A 22,619-nucleotide genomic window follows, 5' to 3' on the forward strand; every position below is an offset into this window, starting at 1 on the left:
AGCAGGAAATTACAGAGTCGATCACAGAGGAAAGAAGCCATATTCATAACATTCTGAGTAACTCTCTAGTGGGAGCCCCCAACCCCTCCCCTTGGCATCTGACTCATTTGTGACCCCTTCTAAAGAGGCATGAGGCCCTGGGGACTGGCTCAAACAAGGCCTGTAGAAAAACAGATACTGTCACTCGTTAGCTCCTAACATGGCAAGATTTTTTCCTTTTCTTTCTCCCTCCATCCTGTACCCTCCCTCCTAAAAATATAGTAATGACTGAGGCACAATTATTAACCCAACTTCCCTGGGAGACTGTTTGTCTTAGTTAAACAAATTTTCTAGAAACCAATCTGGATAGCTTAGATCATCACTTATTTAACTTTTTTAAACTTGGTAATACCTGGCTCTTATTTATCTTTAAGTTAATGTCTTTTCTATACTACAACATGGTTATTATAGTACTCATTTATCAATATGTTATAATGAAGAAACTTCTAGGGTGATGGTTAGGTTCACTATCTTGATTGTGATGGCTTCATGGGTATATAACATATGTCAAAGCTTATCAAATTGTATACCTTAAACATGTGCAGTTTATTAAATGTCAATCAAACCTCAATAAAGCTATCAAAATACAGTAAAAGTTCAGTCAATTCACATAATTATTAAAAGGTATACAACTTTATACTTAATATACAATGCTCATATTATGAACATAATACATATTGATAATATGAAAATATGAATGCATATATTAAAACCTTAACTCTAAAAAATTTATCAGGACAGGTGATCATATAGAACTGTATATTCAGGCTTGTAAAACTTTGGTATAGAAGACATTTTTAACAAATAGGAATATCCCTATGGTCACAGAAGCCTTATTAAGGCAAAAGGTGGAAGCAACCCAAGTGTCCATCAACAAATGAATGAATAAACAAAATGCAATATATATATATATATACACACAATGGAATGTTATTCAGCCTTAAAAAGGAAGGAATTCTGACATACGCTACAATATGGATGAATCTTGAGGACGTTATGCTAAGTGAAAGATGCCAGTCACAAAAGGACATACACTGTATGATTCTACTTACATATATACATGCAGTACCTATGCAGTATATTATATACATGCAATACCTTAGAGTTGTCAAATAGAGACAGAAAGTACAATGGTGGTTGCTGGGGCAGGGGCGGGAGAGAATGGTGAGCTATTGTTTAATGGGTACAGAGTCTCAGTTTTGTAAGATGAAAGTTCCGTGGATGGAAGGTGATGGTGACGGTTGCATAGCAGTGTGAATGTACTTAATGCTACTGAACTGTGCACTTTAGAATGGTGAAAATAGATCTTATGTGTGTTTTATCACAATTAAAGAGAGAGATATGAGAGTTCCTACACATCATTGCAAAATCAGTAAAGTTTAAGTTATTTTGTAATTTTTTAAAAATATTTTTAAGTGATCCCATTATTTATTTTTAAATGAAACAATTGCCAAAGTAACTTTCCCAAATTCCCCAAAAGGTTAATTCTGGAGCTGACACCAGGTTAAAATTGTTCATTTGAATTCTATTACTAGTAAAAATCTACAGATCAACTGGTTTTTCCCTGCAACATGACATATTTTCCTAATGTCAGAGGTCAAAGATGTAAGGTAAGCACAATTCCCACAATGAAGTTCTCTATTCTGGAATGAGAACTCTACAGGGGCCACTGAGTAGCCCCAGTTGATCTGGAGTGACTAGTGGGAGTCAGGATTTGGGCACCTGCTGATTTTAAAAGCGGGGGTTGGGGGGCCATGGGGGAGAGCGTGTTACATATCAGGGCCAGCTCAGACATAAACTTCAGAGTAGAGAAATGATCAGAGCTTGTCTAGGCTTTCAACCTGCGTGATACATGATGGATGTGGCCACAACTACCAGATAGGCCAACTACCAAAGGAAATTTCTGTTCCCAACCCCCAAAAGAATGCCTGAAATTGGAAAAGCTAAGGACCCCTCACGAACACACATTTCCAACCATTACTACCTTGCACAGCACAGAGCATCCCCTGGCTCCTTGCCCACCACCTTCCTCCAGTGTCTGTCAACTCTGAGATGCAGAGTATTGTACCTGAATTTTTCCAAGAGCTTCATTTTTTTCCGGGAGTTCACCTTACTGCAGTCACTATTTTTCTTTTTTTTCCCTGAGCAAGGGAAGAGAAGCCCTCAATCATCTCACAGGAAAATGATAGCATCTGCTTGGGGATTCCAACTAGATGTTTTACTGCAGCTTTTCACAAACTGATTATATTTAATGCTCCCTTGGGGAATGGGGGCGGGGAGGAAAGAAGCCTTGGAGAAGACCTTTGTTGGCATGAGTAAAGAACTGCTCAGACCTCCCTGGGGAACAAGCTTGTTTAAATACCAGCAATCAGCATTCCCAAGTGTGTGTGCACACACAATATGACTAGAGTTTTAAATTTCATCTCCTGCTCTCAAAGGGCCCTGAAAGAGTTAAACTGTTCCAGGCAAAGGCCTGTGCTTTTTCTATCAAAATGCTCCAGATGGAAATTACAAAATTTCACTTCTCAGCTCTGTGGTATACACACACTGTTCTCCTAAGACATTTAAAAAAAAGAAGAAGAAAAAAAAAAAAAAAAAAGACAAGACCCCTAATGTTCTCAAGAAAGAAAATTTGACTGCTCAGCATACAGTGCCACTCTGTTTCAGACTATTCCTCCTGGAATATTTGCATTAGCTGTCAATCTCAAGCTTTCTGGGAGACTAAAAACTCAAGGTATGGAGAGCATAAAGGAAAGGGGCCTTAAATAAGGAAATGACAATATCTGGGACTGTATGCAGTGATGTGAATTCACCCAAATACCACCCAGACTAACAGCTCTGGTAACCATGCCCTGCACCTTACCACCTTTTGCTGCTCCAATCCCAGCAAAAAGCTAACAGGCTAGAGGCCAAAGGCCTAGGTTATGACCATGAATCTGACCAGGGTTGTAAAGAATTTCCAGAAATTAATGTACAGCTGGCCCTCCATATCTGTGAATTCCATATCCTCGGATTCAACCAACTACAACTAGAAAATATTTGGGGGAAAAAATAAAATAACAATACAATAATAAAAAATAATACAAATTAAAAAACAATACAGTATAACAACTATTTACATAGCATTTACATTGTATTAGGTATTATAAGTAATCTAGAGATGATTTAAAACATATGGGGGGATATGTGTACATAGGTTATATGCAAATATTACGCCATTTTATTTAAGGGACGAGCATCCTCAGATGTTGGTATCCTCGTTGGGGGGGGGAGGTCTTGGAACCAATGTCCCCTGGATACCAAGGGACAACTGTATATGAAAGCACTTTGTAAATTGGAAAGAGCTGTGTAAAAAGACTAAGAACATTATTGCTTTCGAGTCAGACATTGACAGGCACGAACTTTCAAAGGAATCTGAAACACCCACAAACCAGAAACAATGATGGTTTTTAATAAGGCGCTACAAGGCAGGCTGACTAAGGAGGCATGCCCCTCATAAAACCACACTGGGGTAGGGCTGGGGCTGTAGCCTCAGAAATCCTTCAGGGCACATGCAAGCAGGTAGTTTAAGAGGAGGCAAAAATCAAGGGATAGACAAGGTCCCACAAAAGGTCCCATTAGATGAGGGTCCCATTTAGAGCCCACTTAACTCAAACCATTCTGATTGACATGTAGGACCCAGAACTCTGGTCAGAGACATACAGAACTACAATTAGACAGTTTACCTGTTCATTCTACTGAAAAGGAAACTGATATTCAGGCAGTTTAAATGACAGACCAGAGGTACCTGTTGTTACTAATGGATGAACTTCAACTAGAACTCAAATTTCATTCTTTGACTTGTTTCCTATCATTTAATAGCAGGCACTTTAGGAGTGAATATGCAATGTAGCCTCAACAGTAAGGCCAATTGAGCAAAAAGGAAAACTCACTAACAGAGGAGTAGACTACACCATTATTGAGCACTTACAAGTACCAGACACTGTTCTAAAAGATTTATATATACTCTTTCATTGACTCCTCGTAACTACTTTAGGAAATGCATATTATTTCCAAATTAGGAAACTGGGGCTCAAACAAGTCACATAACTTGCCTGAGATACAAGGCAAGCAAGTGACAGAACCAAGAGTTAAACATGAATCCCTCAGACTCTTAAAAACCACGCTCTTAACCACCAAACCAAACTGCTTGGATGTTACGGCAATTCTCTTTCATCTTGGCATCTATAAGAGAAATAAGACTGGCAGTACCATAAGTGCCATATAACACATAAAAAGCTGAAAGTCATAATAATTCTGACCCATGGCTTCCAACTAGTAGGGGACAGAGCCAGCCCAGAACCCAGGTCTTTGGTTTCCAAATCCTGTGCTCTTCCATAGAGAGCACAGATTCTAGAATGTAAGCTCCATGTGGGTGAGGGCTTTTTCTTCTTCACTGCTGTATTGCTAGCCCTCAGAACACATAAGGAGGCACCCAATAAATAGTTAATGAATAAAAGAATGAAGTCAAGCTGCCATGGTTTGGCCATGTGACCTTGGAAGGGCTTCTTATGCTCTCTAAGCCTCAGTTTCCTCACGTGGTGAAAGGAAGGTGACAGTAATACCCACTACCTAGGTAGATGTGAGGATTAAACCAGGCCATTCATACAAAAGCATTTGGGGCAGGCTGGAACATAATGAGCATCCAAAATGTAATCTATTATTGTCATCATTACTACTATTATTCATTGACACATTTGGGCTCCTTAAGAATTTTTTAAATTTTTTCCCACCCTCATCAGATGATGTTTCATAGTAAAGACACAGAATGGGAAATTGGGAGTCGGTAAACCTGCTTCCAGTTTCAGATCTGCCACCAGCTAGCTGTGTGACCTTGGACAAGCCTCTTCAATTCTCTGTACTCTCCTCAGCTGTAAAACGAGAGACTAAACTATTCAAATCAGTTCCATTAATAATAAGCATTAATCGGGCACCTTCACTGAATAAGACATCATGCTCATCCACCTATAAAATTCTATGATTCTGAATAGTGTCAATGGAAAAATATCAGAGCAAAATAAAACAGTCTCCTGCTTGTGACAAGGTTGAAAAGAAAACCCAAATAGCTAAATGCATTACATCATCTCAATGAACAATGTTTGTAATTACACAAAGTGTTTAATTTTGAGAGACTTGTGAGAAATTCTTTACCAATAAGAAATTGGCAGATACAGTAATTAACACCTATCAGTCCTGAACCTTCCAAAAAATAAACATGTAAAATCACTTTGCACCTTAGTCAAATGGCATGCTTCTGGAGAGAAATCTGGGAAAATCAAAGTTATTAACACTCCCTATGGCAACAGTTTAAGAATAGCATGTGTAAAAAAAAAAGAATGACATATCTGGTTAAAACTGCAGGGGGGATTCCAGGAGCAGAATGCAGTGCATCTGGACAGGACACAGAGGCCAGTGGCCTATTGTTTACAAAAACAGGCCGGGATTATAAACACTGACAAGAAGCCAAGACCTCAATTATAACTCACAACCACACCTCTCTCAATCCCAGCTCAACTAAAGCTATCAATCAGTCAACTCCCCCATCTCTGTAACAAACCTACAACTATCTGCAGCCAAGTGGATAGAAGGTCCCTTAGGGCACCTCCAGCATTGACCAAACTGATGACATAAAAAAAATTCTGTAGGCACAATGGGGACTCTCAAACTACCTTCCAACCTTCCAAGAGATAAGTGAGCTGCCATTTCAAACTCTACCCCTGCCCCCACCCCAGGCAATCATTAGAGAGGAGACTTGGCCCTTCCCAAGTCCTCTATGATAGGAAAAGGTCTCCTTGCTCTGGTGCAGGGAAAGAGGGAGGGGCCCCTCCCTCTGTACTCTGAAACAAAGGAAAACCCAGAGCTCCAACCATGTGGTGTAACATTCAAGGCCACCCACCTCTCCCATTCCCCAGCTAAGGTCTCAATGGAGCCACATGGTTCTTACCAGTGACTGACCAGGAAGGGACAGTGCCTTGCACAAACACATGCTGGGGCTCTTTAACAGGCAGGAACCCCTCCTAGGGGAATTGCTAGTTAAGAAAAGACTATCTGAGTATGAGCTCTGATTCACAAGCCAAGTCATGCAGTTGACTAGATGAAGAGACAGGTCACTTGGTTTCTCCAGTCCACATTTTGCTGTACCCTTCCCATTTTTGCAGAGGGAAATGGGGCTTTAAAAGCATGCATTCTGGAGCAGAGGGCAACAGCACAGAAGGGTTAAACAATTATGTCTTCTCATTTTCCAGAATCAGCACCACCCAGCAACCCTAATATCCCAACTCTATTCAGATTTAGGTGAGGGCGGAGACCTGGTGTGGGTGGCCTTATTCTTTCTGTTCTCTGATCTCTGATGGTAAGCAGGCTGACCAAGGATCAGGGAAGTACAAGGTGCGCCCAAGGTGGCTATGGACTTTCAGTGTCCAATATCATACCAAATCTCACGTTTTAATATAATGTATCAGAAACCCCGCCCCCCCACCCCCCCACCCCACCCGCCTCTCCCAGAGCTCTCCAAATGGTACACTTTCTCAAGGTTGCCTTTCTCTGTCTGGACTCATCTTCAATCTCTGAAATAAATGTCCAAACACCTGTCAGATTTCAGTTGTCCTTCAAGGAAACCTGACCCAGACACCCAGAGGCAAATTGTGCCTTTCTCTCTCCAAGAACCTCTTGCCCCTCCCCCCACCCTGTCCAGCTTGGGGAAAGGGCTGCCAAAATAATGGTCAGTCCTACAGAGACATTCCTAAAGCCCATTCTGAAAATTCTTTTCCAGCGCCTGTAGCCCCTGGCACTGCCCATCCTTCGGAGGTTCAGACCCACCTATGACCACCTTTGGGGTCGGTCAGTCTACCCCCACCTGCTCCGCCCAAAGAAATGAACAGCCTGCAAATCAGGGTGGAAATACATGCCCCACCAGTCCACATAGCATTTGCAGTATGCTATTTTTCAAAGCCCTTACCTTTGACCTGAGTATCGTACTCTGCTATGATCTCCTTATCCTTTTTGAATTTGGCTGGAGACGTCATGTTTTCCTTCTTTCTTCCAAATTCGAATTGTGAATTGATAGATCCACGGGAAAAATCCAACCACCAAAATCAATACCTCCAAGACCGCTTTTCCCGAGGGCAGAAGGGGCCCCCCGCGGTGGTCTCCAGCGCTCCGTGGAGCGCGGGCTGCGGGATGGGCAGGAGGCTACGGCGGGCACATGCAGACGGTGGGCGATGGGGCCGGGTGCGGCAGTGGCTGGTTCCTGTGCTAGAACCGGAGCCGCAGCCTCAGCATTAGCCGGGAGAACTGCAGCGCCCGGAGGCTGGCCTGGGGTCTGACATCAACGACACAGGCGGGGAGTGGAAGTCCTTCCGCACAACATGGTGTGGGGGTGCGGGGGTGTGGACGCGCCCAGCTGTGTCCCCGGGAGGGAGTGGGTGCGTATCGGGGTGCCGGGGGAGGGCTGGGCGTGCTTCGCGGTTTTTTGTCGTAGAGGCTCCAAGATGCTGCAAATCAAATCCCAAACGGGAGCCGCAGCAACGTAGACTGGATCGGAAGTCGTTTGCTCCGGTTCACTTGCCTGTAAATGCAGGAAAAGGGGGAGGGGGTGATCAGCCAGAGCGCAGATCCCAATCGCAGCGGGGGTGGGGTAGGGGACGTCTTTCCCAGCCCGGCCTGGGCCCATTCATCTCGGCCAAACGCCGCCCGGCCCGCAGAGCCCGGCGCTGCGAGGTGGGGAGGAAGGAAGCTCCCTCCGGATTTTGTTTTAAGGCTGAAAGAAAACACTTTGGAGCAGCCGCCCGCGCGGGCTCCGGGCGGGGACTGCGGCGGGAACGCGGGGATCCGGGCGGGGACTGCGGCACCTCGGCGGCCTCGCGGGCCCCGCCAGCCCCGGCAGCTCTGGGCAGCGGCCAGCCCGTGGGGGCCCTCTGGGCCCTGCCCCCGACGTGGCCCCTGACCCCCGGCTGGGGCACCTCCCTGGACATCAAAGGGGATCAAAGCCAGGGAGGGACAAGCCACCCGGGCACAACTTTTCTTCCCCTCCCGCCCCTCCTCCCAGTTGTTTTGTTTTGGGTTACTAGCTTCTCTTGGCAGCTAAATGTTGGGGCGGGTGGGGGGATCTGCAGGAAAAAGCCTGCTCGGCAAGGGACGCATCCAGGAAAACAATGTGGTCGGCAGAAGCAGGAAACGGGTTAGAGGATAGGGTCGGAGCCGGGAAAACAGGGGGCGGGGGGCGGAAGGCAGCCGTCGCCTCCCCCAAGCCAGGGACAAGAGTGACTCTAAAATGCCACCCTCAATATTTTTTGTCACCTAAGCCCAGGGAATCCGGATACCGCACCCAATCCCAGGCTGAGGGTGAGGGGAGGTCAGTGAGGGTCGCCGTCTCGACTCCTTGCACCAGGAGGTGCCGGAGGAGATCCTGCCCTGGCCAAGGCCCGGGAGGCGGGAGGGAAGCAGGAGGGAGCGCAGAGCCCGGCGTCAAAATCCCCAGTGTGCCGCAGCGGCGACCCTCTCTCCTTGGTCGTCCCTGCCCCTCTGGCCACCGGGAAGAGAAGGCTCTTGCTAGTGTCTCCCACTTCCCTCATCTGAAAGAAGGGCCACACGGAGGGAGGAAGAGAGGGAGCAGAGGCGGCGTGGTTCAGGCAGGCAGGAAGCGGGGAGGCGGGCGTGAGGTGGGGTCCCGAGGCTGGACGGGAGCCCGGGGACAACTGGAGCTGCACACGCTTGGAAGGCGGGAGAGGGCTGCCTTGCGGGTGAGGGGGACTTAGGAGACTATCGTGGGCCAAGACGTTACGTGAAGCGCAAGGATGTTAGCAACTTTGGGGATCAGGCTATGGTCTGGGAATGGAAGTGGGTGAATAAATAGAAGCCCATTGGGGTGGGCCGGGGGGTGGGACAGGGAAAGAGCCCCGGAAGCTGTGCGGAACACCCATCCTCTGGGTCCCAGGCTGTGACCCGGGCTGTCTGCCAGGGCTTGGGAAGAGGCCAGCCGATGGTTACGCGCGATGCCAACGACGGCTGCCCCAAGGTGGACCGCAACTGTCCGTGTGCAGAGAACTGGGGAGGGGCTGGGTGCGGGCTGCGCTGCGATCTGTGAGCCCGGGCAGACTCCCAGGCTGTGCGGTGATGGGCGGAGAGACGCGCAGTCCTGAGAAGTATTATGGGCTGTACTGGGAGATTTGGAGAGGGTCGGGAAGGGGGGGGCGGTCTGAGGGATTCCGGGCGGCACCGCTGAGGCGATGCCGCGAGCAGCATCCGCGCCCTCTCCTTCCCGCCCCAGCCCGGGTTTGTTCAATCAGGGCTCCAGCCCGGCGGCCGGGAAGAAGAAAGGAGAGAGGGAAGGAGCCTTTACCTGGCTCTGATGCGACGGGTCCCAGGTCCCCGGCTCCGCTTCCCTGGCTCTCCTCCCTCTCTTCCCCGCCACCCGCTTCTACGCAGATCGGTCCCCCAGTCCCTGAGGAGCCTCAGCCAACTCCGCAGGACCCCGCCGGGAAGCAAAACCCACCCCCTTGCCAATCACCGCCCGTTTTCTATCGACCGATGGGGCCTATAGCCAATAGGAATAGCTGATCCCGAGAGGCCAGGAATGAGGGGGAGGAGCTGGCAAAACTTGGAGGTGTGACTAGCACTGTCCAGGCGTGGTCACAGGTTAAGCTCCTCCCCGGGCTGTCGATTCCCTAAAATAGAACTAATGGGCGGGATTAAGATGAAACCGACAACCAAACACAAACTCTTGTGCTAAGACACGACCAATTGGACCGGGGTAGAGATCAGGGGGTGTTGCGGGGAATTTTAGCCAATAGAGAGTAGAGGGTGGCGGGGAGTGTAAGACGTCTTCCAATAAGAAGCGCGAGGGGCGCGTCTTGCCACTTTCACCAGGGCGGGAAGAGGGTTTGCCGAATCCTCCGAAGCCGGCCAATGAGGTTGGAGGCGGAGCCAAGCTCGGCCAACCAGAATGCCGAGCTGATCTCTGCACCGTTACTGGGGCGGGGCGTACGGTCTCCTTGCCACTAAACTCTCGTCAGGGGAAGGCCCCGGGGCCTTCCAATGCGGAACGTGGGCGAACTCTAGTTCTCCCAATCCGTGCGCGGCGCTGGCAATTCAAACTGACAGCCGGTTGGAAAGGCAGAGAAAGCGGAAGAGGGCGCAAAAAACGACGTGTTTGGTGACAGATCCAGCGCCGACTGAGCCCCCAAAGCGACCTCTGCCCCTCCCGACCAACACCACCGCGCACTCGGGAGCGGCCGCTGCGGGAGAGACCTGAGGGGACAGCGCGGGGCCCGAGGGAGAGCTGAGGGGAGGGAGGACGCGAGAGAAACGGCGCGAGCGCGAGCAGGCTGAGGGCCGGGGGCTGCCCCGAGAGGGGCCCGCGGACCAGCAGAGCGGAGGAAGGTCGCGGGAGAGAGGGGGGAGACTGAGAACAACCAGGGGTCATTCCGGTGGAAAAGCTGAGGGAGTTTCTGAATCCAGGGAAGAGGAAGCGTGGGTGGGGACGCTTAGTCCGCGATCCGAGAGTGGAATTGAAGGAGGGACTTAATGCCGGGAGAGGGACGTCCTAAGAGAAGTTTTCAATAAAAGAGACAACGGGAGAAGGCTGAGGGAATTGCTATATGGGCGGGAGCTAAAGGTAGGGGATCCTTTTAGACAGCAAAAAGGGAAAGCTGTGGAGAAGTTCCCCTCAAACTCCACTCCCTTCTCCGAAAGTTAAAAGGAAAACCAAGTTTGCTGCTCTCCCCTGTTGCTACTCAATAAATATTACTTTTACCCTTCCACGGGAAAAAAAGAAAAGAACTCTTTTCCTTCCCAATTTTAGGGCTTAGAAAAGCTTGAAGCCTCCTGACTTGATTTTTAGCCTGGGGGAGGGGATCAAAATAGAAGGGGTATCGCTCTTGGTTTCTTTTTTAAAACCCGACGCTTCATCCTTCCTGGGACGCCATGTCTACCAACAGTTGTAGTTTCAAGGACCGGTGCGTGTCCATCCTGTGTTGCAAATTCTGTAAACAAGTGCTCAGCTCTAGGGGAATGAAGGCTGTTTTGCTGGCTGATACTGAAATAGACCTTTTCTCTACAGACATCCCTCCTACCAAGTAAGTCACGCTGGAGGCGGGCAACAGTAGTCTTTAACTAAATGGGAAAAGTGTATAGCTTGGATCTCTGGGAGTCAACAACAAGGTTATCATTTTGGTGTTCCAGCCACTCCCAACAGTCTGATGATCCCCTTAGAATATATCTAAGTAAGCAGACTGTCTGGACAAAGTCTGTGGTTTAGCTACAGTGGTCAGTCCTGATGTAACGGTTCTAGTTCACTTGTAGTCACGTGATCACACTTCCCTTAGGTTCGATCCCTGGCTGGGTGCCCTGCCCAACCATCCTATTTTACTAAATCAAGTCCGTGACCTGGATTCTAGGTAAATTCAGACAAGATTTTCTGTACTGTTGGAGAGGAGAGGTCATTTAAGTTTTTCGTTTTTATCCGTAAAGTTTTTACACCAAAAAACAAATGAATAAATAAAACCAACATAGTTTTCTACCGTTATTTGCAATTGGCATGCTGAGTCAAATCCATTATCCATCAAATTCAATATTCTCTCCTCAAATCTTTCTCTTTCTCTCTGCGAGAAGTAAATGTATTTTTATGGGATGAAAAATAGATTTATCCTTAAAATAATCTGTATCTCCTATAAAGCCTATTTTGGATATTACACGTTTGTTTGAATAATTGAACCCTTTTAAAATCTGTTTTCAGCCACTGCCCACTTTTGGGTGTACAGTCTTTAAAAATTTGCTCCCTATTTGATATAATAGCCATTTTATTTTACTCTACGCCTTTTTCTAGCTCTAAACGGTATTTTATCTTTCTATAGTCAATGTATATGTGCTCTACATGATTTTCAAGATTTAGTTCTTTATTGAAATCTTATTATTAGAATGAAAGAAACTATCCAAAATATGAGTGAATAGCTATTCTTCAAGTCTTTGGACACAGAGGCAGAAGAAGCAGGCTAAAAACCATAATTTATTTAAAATTAATTTCATGTCTGGGCACTGTGGCTCACACCTATAATCTCAGCACTTTGGAGGCCAAGGTGGGAGGATCTCTTGAGGCCAGCCTGAGCAACATACCAAGATCCCTGTCTCTACAAAAATTTTGTTTTTAAAAATGAGCTAGGCATGGTGGCCCACACCTGTAGTCCCAGCTACTTGGGAGGCTGAGGCAGGAGAGTTGCTTGAGGAGTTTGAGGTTGTAGTGAGCTATGATTGTACCACTGCACTGTGACGGGGGCAACAGAGCAAGACTCTGTCACCAAAAAAATTTTTTTAAAAAGAATTTCATGATAATCGTGGAAACTTTAAAAGTTTTCAAATATATCCAGGTAAAGCTGTGGACTCTTCCTCCCTTTAAATCTTTTCTGAATTGGTCTAAGTGTAGTCATGCCTATCAGCATAGCCAAAGGTTCTCATTTATTGCAAAGATAAATGGGTTGATATTATAAGTTTGTGGGTGTGTGCATGTGTGTTGCAAAAAAGGAAAAACAATAGAAAATAAATCATAGACCTTACTGCTGCAAAGGTTCTATGATTTACTGTCTAGTGCTTTTTCTTTTTTCTTTTCTTTTCTTTCTGTTTTTTTTTTTTTTTTTTTTTTTTTTTTTTTTTTTTTTTTTGAGACAAGGTCTCCCTCTGTTGCCAAGACTGGATGGAGTACAGTGGGCTGATCATAGTTCACTTAACCTCAAACTCCTGGGCTTTAAGTGATCCTCCCACCTCAGCCTCCCAAGTAGCTGGGACTACAGGCCCACATTGTCACACCCAGCTGATTGTTAAAATTTTCTTTACAGTGACAGAATCTTGTTATGTTGCCCAGGCTGGCCTCAAACTCCTGGCCTCAAGCCATCCCTGGCCCCCACCCCAAAAGTACTGGGGTTACAGGCGTAAGCCACCATACCCACCCCATTCTTTATAGTAGCACATACACACACAAATTTAAAACATTAACTCATTCATCTTTGCAATAGCTGTGATAAGTAATAAGGCAGTCATAAGGAAGACTCAGGTGAACTATTAATATTATAGGTTAGACAAAAGTCTAGAATAGAATCAGGTTTTTTCTTTTGTCTATTCTTCTTTGTAGAGGTTATGAAAGCGATGGATTGATGTGCTAAACTGCAGTGGTCCCCAGTCTTTTTGGCACCAGTGACCAGTTTCATGGAAGACAATGTTTCCACGGATGGGAGAGGGAGTGGGGGTGGGCGGAGAAGCGAGGGTATGGGCGGAGCTTTGGCGGGACTGATACCCCACCGGCTCTGGGGTTTGGGACCGCGGTGCTGAAGTGTGAATCAATGAACAGCAGATTTTTTTATTTAATGGAAGTTTTCTCAGATGTTTGTGGTGAGCTCACAAATATTAACTGACTCTTACAAAATATACAATAGTTCTGCATTAGTCTCTTTGAGCTCTTTGGATTTACAAAATTTGTGCTAAATCACATTTAAAAGTACATTTGATGATGAGGATATGGAGAAATTAGAACCCTTTCTAACTGCAGGAATGTAAAATGGTATAGCCGTTATGGAAAACTGTATGGGAGCTCCTCAAAAAATTAAACACAGAATTACCATATGATCCAGCAGTTCTACTTCTAGGTATTTATACAAAAGAATTCAAAGCGGGAACTTGAAGAGATATTTGCACATGCATGTTCATAACAGCATTAATCACAGTAGCCAAGAGGTGGAAGCAATCCAAATGTCCATTAACTCCACAGATGAATGGATAAACAAAGTGCGGTATATACATACAATAGAATATTATTCAGCCTTATAAAGCAAGGAAATCCTGTCACATGCTACAACATGGATGAACATTGAGGACTTTATGCTAAGTGAAATAAGCCAGTCATAAAAAGACAAACACTGTATTCCACTTTTATGAGCTATCTAAATTAGTCAAATTCACTGAAAAAGAAAGTAGAATGGTAGTGGCTGGGGGCGGAGGGGAGGTAAAATGGGGAGCTGTTATTTAATAAGTATAGAGCTTCAATTTTACAAAATGAAAAAGGTATGGAAATTCATTGCACAACAATGTGATTGTATTTAACACTTTGAACTGTACACTGAAAAATGATTAAGTCGGTAAATTTTACATTATTTTTTGGCCACAATTAAATTTGTTAAAAAGTATATTTAACTGCCTTTATACTTTTCTCTCTCCAGTGCAGTGGACTTCATTGGAAGATGCTATTTCACCAAAATCTGCAAATGTAAACTGAAGGACATCGCATGTTTAAAGTGGTAATTTGTAGCAATATTCTAGATAGCCCTGGGTTTAGAAGATGGATGTTGACTTCAAAGCACAGAGATAGGTTCAGTGGGCTGCAATGAGTACTGCTATAACCCATGCAATGAGCCATTGAAAAAATCATTTGTTACTTAGAGCTATTTTTTAAAAGGATCTTGTGATACTTCACATTTGTATATGATTTTATAATTTTCAAAGTGCATTCACAAGTATCTGCATTAATTTTCAGAACAAGGCAATATAGTTTGGGGGGAATACTTGGATTTACAGTAGTAGCTCTACCTTACTTTCTATGTGGTCTTGAGTAAGTAAACTCCTCAAACCTCTAAACCTCTGAACCGCTGTTTCCTTATTTAACTTCTATCTTATTAATATGATATCTCAATAAAATACAAATTGTCTTTTGTATTTCCCTTATAAAGTTGTTGTGAAGATCAAATGAATTATGAACATTAAAAGGCTTAATAAACTAAATTACAACACAGATGACAGCCACTACTATAATCTTTTGAGAGGTAGATGAACGTGTTATTATTCCCATTTTAGGGAGAAAAAAGTTGAGAATTTCTCATTCAGATGGGGTTTGAATTATAAATTATAATCCTAATCATTTAACTTAGCAAACTCTTCTTACATGCCAGTGACTAGTTGATTTCATTCATTCATTTATTCATTAAAGCTATACGTATATTGAGAACCTACTATATGCTAGTCACTATTATAGGCACTGGAAACACGGCAGTAAACAAGATAAAGTCACTGGCCTTTGGACATTATGTTCTAATGGGAAGATGACCAATCAATAAGATATTTAAATAAATAGGATATTTAATATGGTGGAAAGTACTCCTAAGGAAACAATAATAATAATAAATGGTAGAAGATTATAGAAGTTGAGAAAGTAGGTGCGAGCTATTTTAGTTGTCATGGTCAGGGAAGCCTTCTCATAATGAGTAAGAGGAAATAGCAAATGCAAAGAACCAATGGCAAGAAAAAGCTTAACATATTCAAGGAAGAAAAGACTGATAGCCAGTGTGGCGGAAGTGAGCATGGAGGGAGAGTAGTATGAATAGTTTAGAGATGAACCCAGATAACGTAGAGCAGTGTTGTCCAATAGAAATACGCAAGTCATATATGTAATTTGAAATGTTCTAGTAACATTTTAAAAATTAAAACAAAACAGGTAAAATTAATTTTAATCATATATTTTAACGTAATATATCCAAAATATTCTCATTCCAACATGCAACCAACATAAATTATTAATGTAAATTTTATATTCTATTTTTTGTTCTTAGTCTTTGAGATCTGGTGTACATTTTACATTTACAGCATGTCTCAGTACAGGCCAGCCCCATTTCATGTGCACAATTAGCCACATGTGGCTAGTGGTTATTGTTTTGGACAGTGCAGATCCAGACCTTGGTACGAAAGGGTTTTTTATTTTCATATTTGGCCAATAGGAAGCCATTGAAGGGGTTTTAACAAGGTAGCAAAATGATCTGATGTAGCCCCACTAGAATGTTCATTCCATGAGAGCAAGGACTTTGTTTTGTCCACTGCTGTATTCCTAGCACCTAGAACAGTGCCTGGCATATAATAGATGTTCAGTAAACATTAGTTGAGTGAGTAAATGAATGGATGAATGAGTGAATATAGGAGATAATGAAAGCCATAGAATTTACTCTTGCAATGTAGTCTTATAAATAACTGTCAGTCCTAATCCAAGAACAACTTTTATTTTCATTTGTTTGCCTTTCAAGCAGGTTATGATTAGAAGACATATTTTAGGTGGGCTGGTACCTTTTATAGTAAATCTTTATAGGGTCTCATAAAAGTGACTGACTCCCACATCTCACAGGGTGAGATGAAGCTATAATAAGAATTTTTATAACTCAAGGTATAAACAGTTCATGTTGCATTTTTTTAAAAAGGTACTAAAACATTCCCTGTAGGTTCACTCTATTTAATATGTGACTAGCTAGTAAAAAAAAAAAAAAAAAAAATTTTTGAAAGAGTGAGGTACTTATAATTAGCTGTAAAAACTTTTGCAACTTTCTCTAGAGGCTATAGATATGCTTTATTTCTGAATTCCTTCAAAAACACTGAAACTAAAATTAGAGCAGCCAGCTTGTGTTTGGCTTACAGGGACTCATGCTGTCTTCCTACTCCTCCATCTGTTGAAACAGTTTTTAGGTGCTGGCTTGGAACTAGAACACGTAAGAACCCAACTTGCCACAGTTCTGGGATAGCAAAAACCTTTACCCACTGATCTGAGTTTATTTAATTTATTTTGTCTGTACAGCACATCAATTTGGGTACTTAATGGAACAAATCACAACCTGATGGCATCCAGAAGCTAGCTTCCAAAGGGAGAATGCATAAAATGACACTAGCAAAGAAATGGAAGAATATGTTGGTATTATTTCACTTAAAGACTATTTTCCCACTTAATGGTAGAACTGTAACCATTATCAGAGTAACTCCCATCCCAAAGATCCCAGGAATGGAGGTTGTTTGGAGGAAATGATATCTAAATTATATGGTCTATCTATTTATATTAGCACACAAAAATGCTTATCTGGCTAGGTATTGCATGGTATATAACAGCATTTACTTTCTTTTTTAGTGGGAACATCGTAGGTTATCACGTGATTGTTCCATGTACTTCCTGCCTTCTTTCCTGCAACAATGGACACTTCTGGATGTTTCACAGCCAGGCAGTTTATGATATTAACAGACTAGACTCCACTGGTAAGAAGCAATGGATTTAGACATTCCTGTAACATTTCTATATAAATACCTGAGTGAAACTCCCAGTAGATAATTTCAGGATTCCTTTTAGACCTTCTTAGCTGGGTTGGATCAGCTAGAGTGAACTACGATCGTGCCACTGTACTCCAGCCTGGGACAGGCTAGACCTTGTCTCTTAAAAAAAAAAATGCTAATGATCACCTGAGCCTTCAACAGATCATAATCTTTTTCCTGGTGGAGGATCTTGCCTCTATGTTGATGGCTGCTGACTGATCAGGGTGGTGGTTGCTGAAGGATGGAGTGTCTGTGGCAATTTCTTAAAATAGGACAACAATGAAGTTTGCCACATAGGTTGACTCTTCCTTTCATGAAAGATTTCTCTGTAGCATGCAATGCTGTTTGATAGCATTTTACCCACAGTAGAAATTCTTTCAAAATTGGAGACATTCCTTTTAAATCCTGCCACTGCTTTGTCAACTAAGTTTATGGAATATTCTAAATCCTTTGTTTTCATTTCAACAGTGTTCATAGCATCTTCACCAGGGGTAGATTCCATCTCAAGAAACCACTTTCTTCACATACCCATAAGAAGTAACTCCTCATCTGTTAAAGTTAGATCATGAGATTGCAGCAATTGAGACACATCTTTCAGTTCCACTTCTAATTCTAATTCTCTGTTTCTACCACATCTGCAGTTACTTCCTCCACCGAAGTCTTGAACCCCTCAAAATCATGCATGAGTGTCGAAATCAACTTCTTTCAAATTTCATGAATCTTGATATTTTGACCTCCTCCCATGAATCACAAATGTGCCTTTCCAGAAGGTTTTCAATTTACTTTGCACAGATCCATCAGAGGAATTACAGTCTATGGCAGATATAGCCTTATGAAATGTATTTCTTAAGTAATAAGACTTGAAAGTCTAAATTACTCCTTGATCCATGGGCTTCAGAATGGACACTGTGTTGGCAGGCATGAAAACAACATTCATCTCCTTGTACATCTCCACCAGAATTCTTGGGTGACCAGGTACATTGTCAAAGAGCAGTATTATATTGAAAGCAATCTTTTTTTTCTGAGTAGTTCTTAACAATGGGCTTAAAATATTTAGTAAACCAAGTTGTAAACAGACACTATCATCCAGGCTCTGTTGTTCCATTGATAGAGCACAGGCAGAGTACATTTTGCATAATTCTTAAGGGGCCTAGGATTTTCAGAATGGTAAATGAACATTGGCTTCAACTTAAAGTTACCAGCTGCATTAGCCCCTAACAAGAGAGGCAGCCTGTCCTTTGAAGCTTTGAAGCCAGACATGACTTCTCTGTAGCTATGAAAGTCCTATATGGCATCTTCTTCCAATAGAAGGCTGTTTTGTCTACATTAAAAATCTGTTGCTTAGTGTAGCCACCTTCATCAATTTCCTTACCTAGATATTCTAGATAACTTGTTGCAGCTTCCATATCAGCACTTGCTGGTTCATTTGCACTTTTATGTTATAGAGATGGCTTCTTTCCTTAAACCTCATGAACCAACCTCTGCTAGTTTCCAACTTTTCTTCTGTAGTTTCCTTGACTCCCTTTGCCTTCATAGAATTGAAGAGAGTTAGGACCTTGCTCTGGATTAGGCTTTGGCTTAAGAGAATGTCATGGTTGGTTTTGATCATCTATCTGGACCACTAAAACTTTCTCCATGTAAGCAAAAGGCTGTTTTGCTTTCTACTTTGTGTGTTCACTGGAGTAGCATTTTTAATTTCCATCAAGAACTTTTCCTTTGCATTCACAACTTGACTATTTGAGGCAAGAGGCCTAGCTTTCCGACTGTCTGGACATATCCTCCTCACTAAGTTTAATTATTTCTAGCTATTGATTTAAAATGAGAGACATGTGACTCTTCATCATTGTTGGGATATTAATTGGCCTAATAATTTCAATATTATTGTATCTCAGGGAATAGAGAGGCCTGGTCAGTGGAGCAGTCAGAACACACACAATATTTACCTATTAAGTTCACCATCTTATATGGGTACAATTCATGGCACTGCAATACTGTTACAATAACATCAAAGATTTCTGATCACAGATCACCATAAAAGATATAATAACAATTAAAAAGTTTGAAATATTATGAGAATTACAAAAACATGACACAGAGACATGAAGTGAGTATATGCTGTTGGAAAAATGGTGGACTTACTCAACAGAGTTACAACAAAACTTCAATTTGTAAAAAGCTCAATAAAGCAAAACACAGTAAAATGAGCTATGATTGTACTAATTACTTTATTAAGAAAATACACTACCAATTCTTAAAAGATATTTTTATATTGTCTGGAGCTGTTCAATTTTGTTCTCAATGTCTAATATCTATTTACACAACAGACCAAGTTGAGTTTAAGGAACTTGACAATCTAAGTTGGCACTAACATTCTTAGGTTTCTAAATGTATGTTTTAGTCTTCTTTGGAACTCAAAATATATTCCTTTTTTTAAAAAATATGATTTGCCTTCACACATCAACCAAGCTAGATTATTAGGATCTTTAAATCCTCTAATTATGCTTAGAGTTTTATAGACTTAATTTTTTTTATCACCTGGGATTCAACTGTGGCTCTTGATCCATTATTTAGGGGTCTTAATTTAAGAATCTAGTATGTTAAGAAAGCTATTTTCAAGCAAGGATTTATCTGAACTCCCCTAAATAGGATAGAAGCTCCTAATTTAGGCCTCCATTTTTATGTTTGTGTTGCTCACAGGACTCATTAAAGGAAGTTTCTGCTTTGATACTATTTTTCCTGCTTCATAGAATTCAAAACATAGGGTGGAGATTTTTCAATTTTGATTTACTTTTTAATATTGGTCAATTTTTCAAAGATAAAAGCCCAGCAGTCTTCTATTCGCACTGAATCTAATCCATAAGAAACAGATGTATCACAGGATTTCCTTCCTCCCTTCTTAACAGAGAAAGGAAGGTACTGCTTCTGTCAGATCCAATCTCGTAGTTTATTTTTCCTCCTTTGAACCAATTGTGCTGAGCTGCTTCATGTCTCTGAGTATTGACTCCAAGAATACCAAACTTTTCCTTTGTAACCCTGATATTGCAATTTAAAGCAAGATTTTCTAGATGCTTGGTATAAAAGAAAGTTTCTAATGGCCTTGGAACTATCCTTGAATCACCTGAACCGCAGCATCAAAGGAATACATACACAAGCGTTATAAAATTCTAGAATGTTGAGACTGAAAAGGACCCCAGGAGGTCTGTGTTCTAGGCTAGCATTCACGTAGAGACCTGATTTCTTAGAGCTTTCCTGAGGAACCTTGGGAAATCTCAGCCCAATTCCTGGAATTGGCAAATGCTCTCAAAGGCAAATCGGCTTCATCTGTCCATGTACCTTTATAGGTTCTAATTTTCACTAGATTTTGGCCTAGTGCTTCCTTACAATCCCAGAAGCTCTTCAATGTCATATTACCAGAAGCAGAACACCATTTATTCTTGGAGGGTGGAGAGTGTTTTTTATTATAAGAAATTCAAACACAAAAAGAATACAGAGAATATGATACACATGTATCTCCTCACCAGTATCAAATGTAGTATCAATAAATGCTTTTTCCTAATTAGATTCCAATATCTCTCTTTCAGCCAAGATAGACAGTTGATTATTTCAACTATTACAACAATGTCACACTGCACCTCCTTGTACATGTCTCCTTGGGCACCTATGCAAGAGGGACAGCTAGAGGAAGGGCTGTGTTTGCAATATCTTAATAATTTTTCTTAAATTCACACAATGGAATACTCTAAAGAAATAAAAATAAATTAGCTAAATCTATATATATCAACATAGATAAACCTTAAAAACATAAGTAAGAAAAGAAAATTAGGAAAAAACATATAGTATCATACCATTCTATAAAAATTTCAAATACACAAAGCAATAATATATGTTGTCTATGCATGCATTTGTAGTAAAAGTAGTAAAACTATCCATGGTGTACTTGTAGTGGTGGAAACCGGATTCAAACCAAATCACCAAACCCTTGCTTATTTCTTTCCACCATGTAGCTGCTATCTCAGTGTGTACAGAGTGGGTTTCCAGAATTGTCGAGTCTTCTTTGTGCTCACCGTGACAACTGGACAGCTTAAGAGTTGCTTTTCTTGTTGTAGGTCATTGGCTATCCTAGAGGTCAATTTTCTTCAACTTACTGCTTTTAACTTATAATATAGTACATGGCCAGAATAAACGAAATCATTGTCCTCTAACATGGGTTTGGTTATTTACTATGTACTTGTTCTGTATTTTTCAGTATGAAATCTGACTATTCTTTCTTAATGAGATTTTAGATTATTTTTTTGTTTATTATATTGACTGCTACAACTTGGTCCTAAAGTTTAGTTTACAGCTCTGCCTTGACAGTCTCTAGACTGAAACCCAAGGATTGTGGTTCATATTATAACTGGCTCTAAAACTTCGCTTTTTTTAAATAAGAAAAACGTCACCAGCTACTTCTAAGCTTATTGCAGAGATGAGACTTATTCAGGACTTTTCCCTGCACCCTCCAAATAGGCATTTAATCTAAAAGGATCTTGTGAGATCTCCATTCCTAGAGATCATTAAAATGGATTAGAAACTTATCAGTGTACAGTGATTATGGCATAATGTATCTGGAGGCAGGGTTTGAGTCAATGGAATCCTGAGATCTTTTTGAGTTCTAATATTCTAGAAGTCAAGCCCTTGCTTAAAAGGGTTTAAAGAATGTTTATTTAGGTCCTAGATGGATAATATTTGCAATACATTTTTAATGGCTATTCTCTTTATTGCTAACACTATAGTTTATATAAGAATGTTAACTTATAAAGTTTCATATATTATGTTCTGAGTTGTAACAGTAGTGAGCACTAAAGAATTTTTTGACCTTTTATTTTCAGGTGTAAACGTCCTACTTTGGGGCAACTTGCCAGAGACAGAAGAGAGTACAGATGAAGATCTGTTAGATACCTCAGCAGAGGAGTGTATTAGATGAATGGAATTATGTTACATGTAATATTCAAACTTTTCTATTTAAAAATATATTAATGGATCAATTTTAAAATTGTTAGTAATGGTTTGCCAGTGATTTCTTTTTTCGGAAAACAAAAATGGGGCATTTGCTGATTTATTTATTTGCTGTCTCAAATTAATTACCTCAGTTTAATTTAAGCCAATGGAATTGTTCTTTTCTTCTACTTCTACTTCTCCCTTCCCCCTATCCTTTTGCCTATTCTAGGTATATTCCTAAATTCAGCTAGGAAAAGATTCTTTCACATGTCACTCAGCTACCTCCCAATCTGGGGGAGTTTTTCTTACAACTTGATGCCAGATACCATTAATATTTTACATTCTTAAATAAAGGAGATTAGTACCCACACATATATCAACCAGGTATATATCAGGCGTGTATCAACTGAATATTAACAAGGGATTTTTAAAAATGGGCTGTTTGGTTTCCATGGGTACTGGTTCTCATA

General features: G+C 42.0%; 2 protein-coding genes across 8 annotated transcripts in view; one reads left to right on the plus strand and one right to left on the minus strand.

Annotated features, from left to right (window-relative positions):
* The window catches only part of SRGAP2 (SLIT-ROBO Rho GTPase activating protein 2), a 223,459-nt gene extending 213,937 nt beyond the window's left edge, over positions 1–9,522 (minus strand). For 5 of the 7 annotated variants that reach the window (XM_069459697.1, XM_069459696.1, XM_069459698.1 and 2 more), the window contains exon 1: positions 7,037–7,332. In XM_069459697.1, the coding sequence (XP_069315798.1) occupies positions 7,037–7,103 (67 nt within the window). In that variant the 5' untranslated portion in view covers positions 7,104–7,332. Of the gene's footprint in view, positions 1–7,036; positions 7,646–9,418 lie in introns of those variants that run through there. The other 2 variants (XM_069459702.1, XM_069459701.1) reach the window with 1 other exon arrangement.
* On the plus strand, positions 9,072–22,135 carry FAM72A (family with sequence similarity 72 member A). Its single transcript, XM_069459704.1, is given in 5 exon segments — positions 9,072–9,130; positions 9,132–9,221; positions 14,280–14,357; positions 16,994–17,118; positions 22,041–22,135. Coding segments are annotated over 5 exon segments (447 nt in total).
* The last annotated feature ends 484 nt before the right edge of the window (positions 22,136–22,619 follow it).

This window comes from Eulemur rufifrons, chromosome 27 (assembly GCF_041146395.1).
Source record: "Eulemur rufifrons isolate Redbay chromosome 27, OSU_ERuf_1, whole genome shotgun sequence".
NCBI classification, from domain to species: domain Eukaryota; kingdom Metazoa; phylum Chordata; class Mammalia; order Primates; family Lemuridae; genus Eulemur; species Eulemur rufifrons.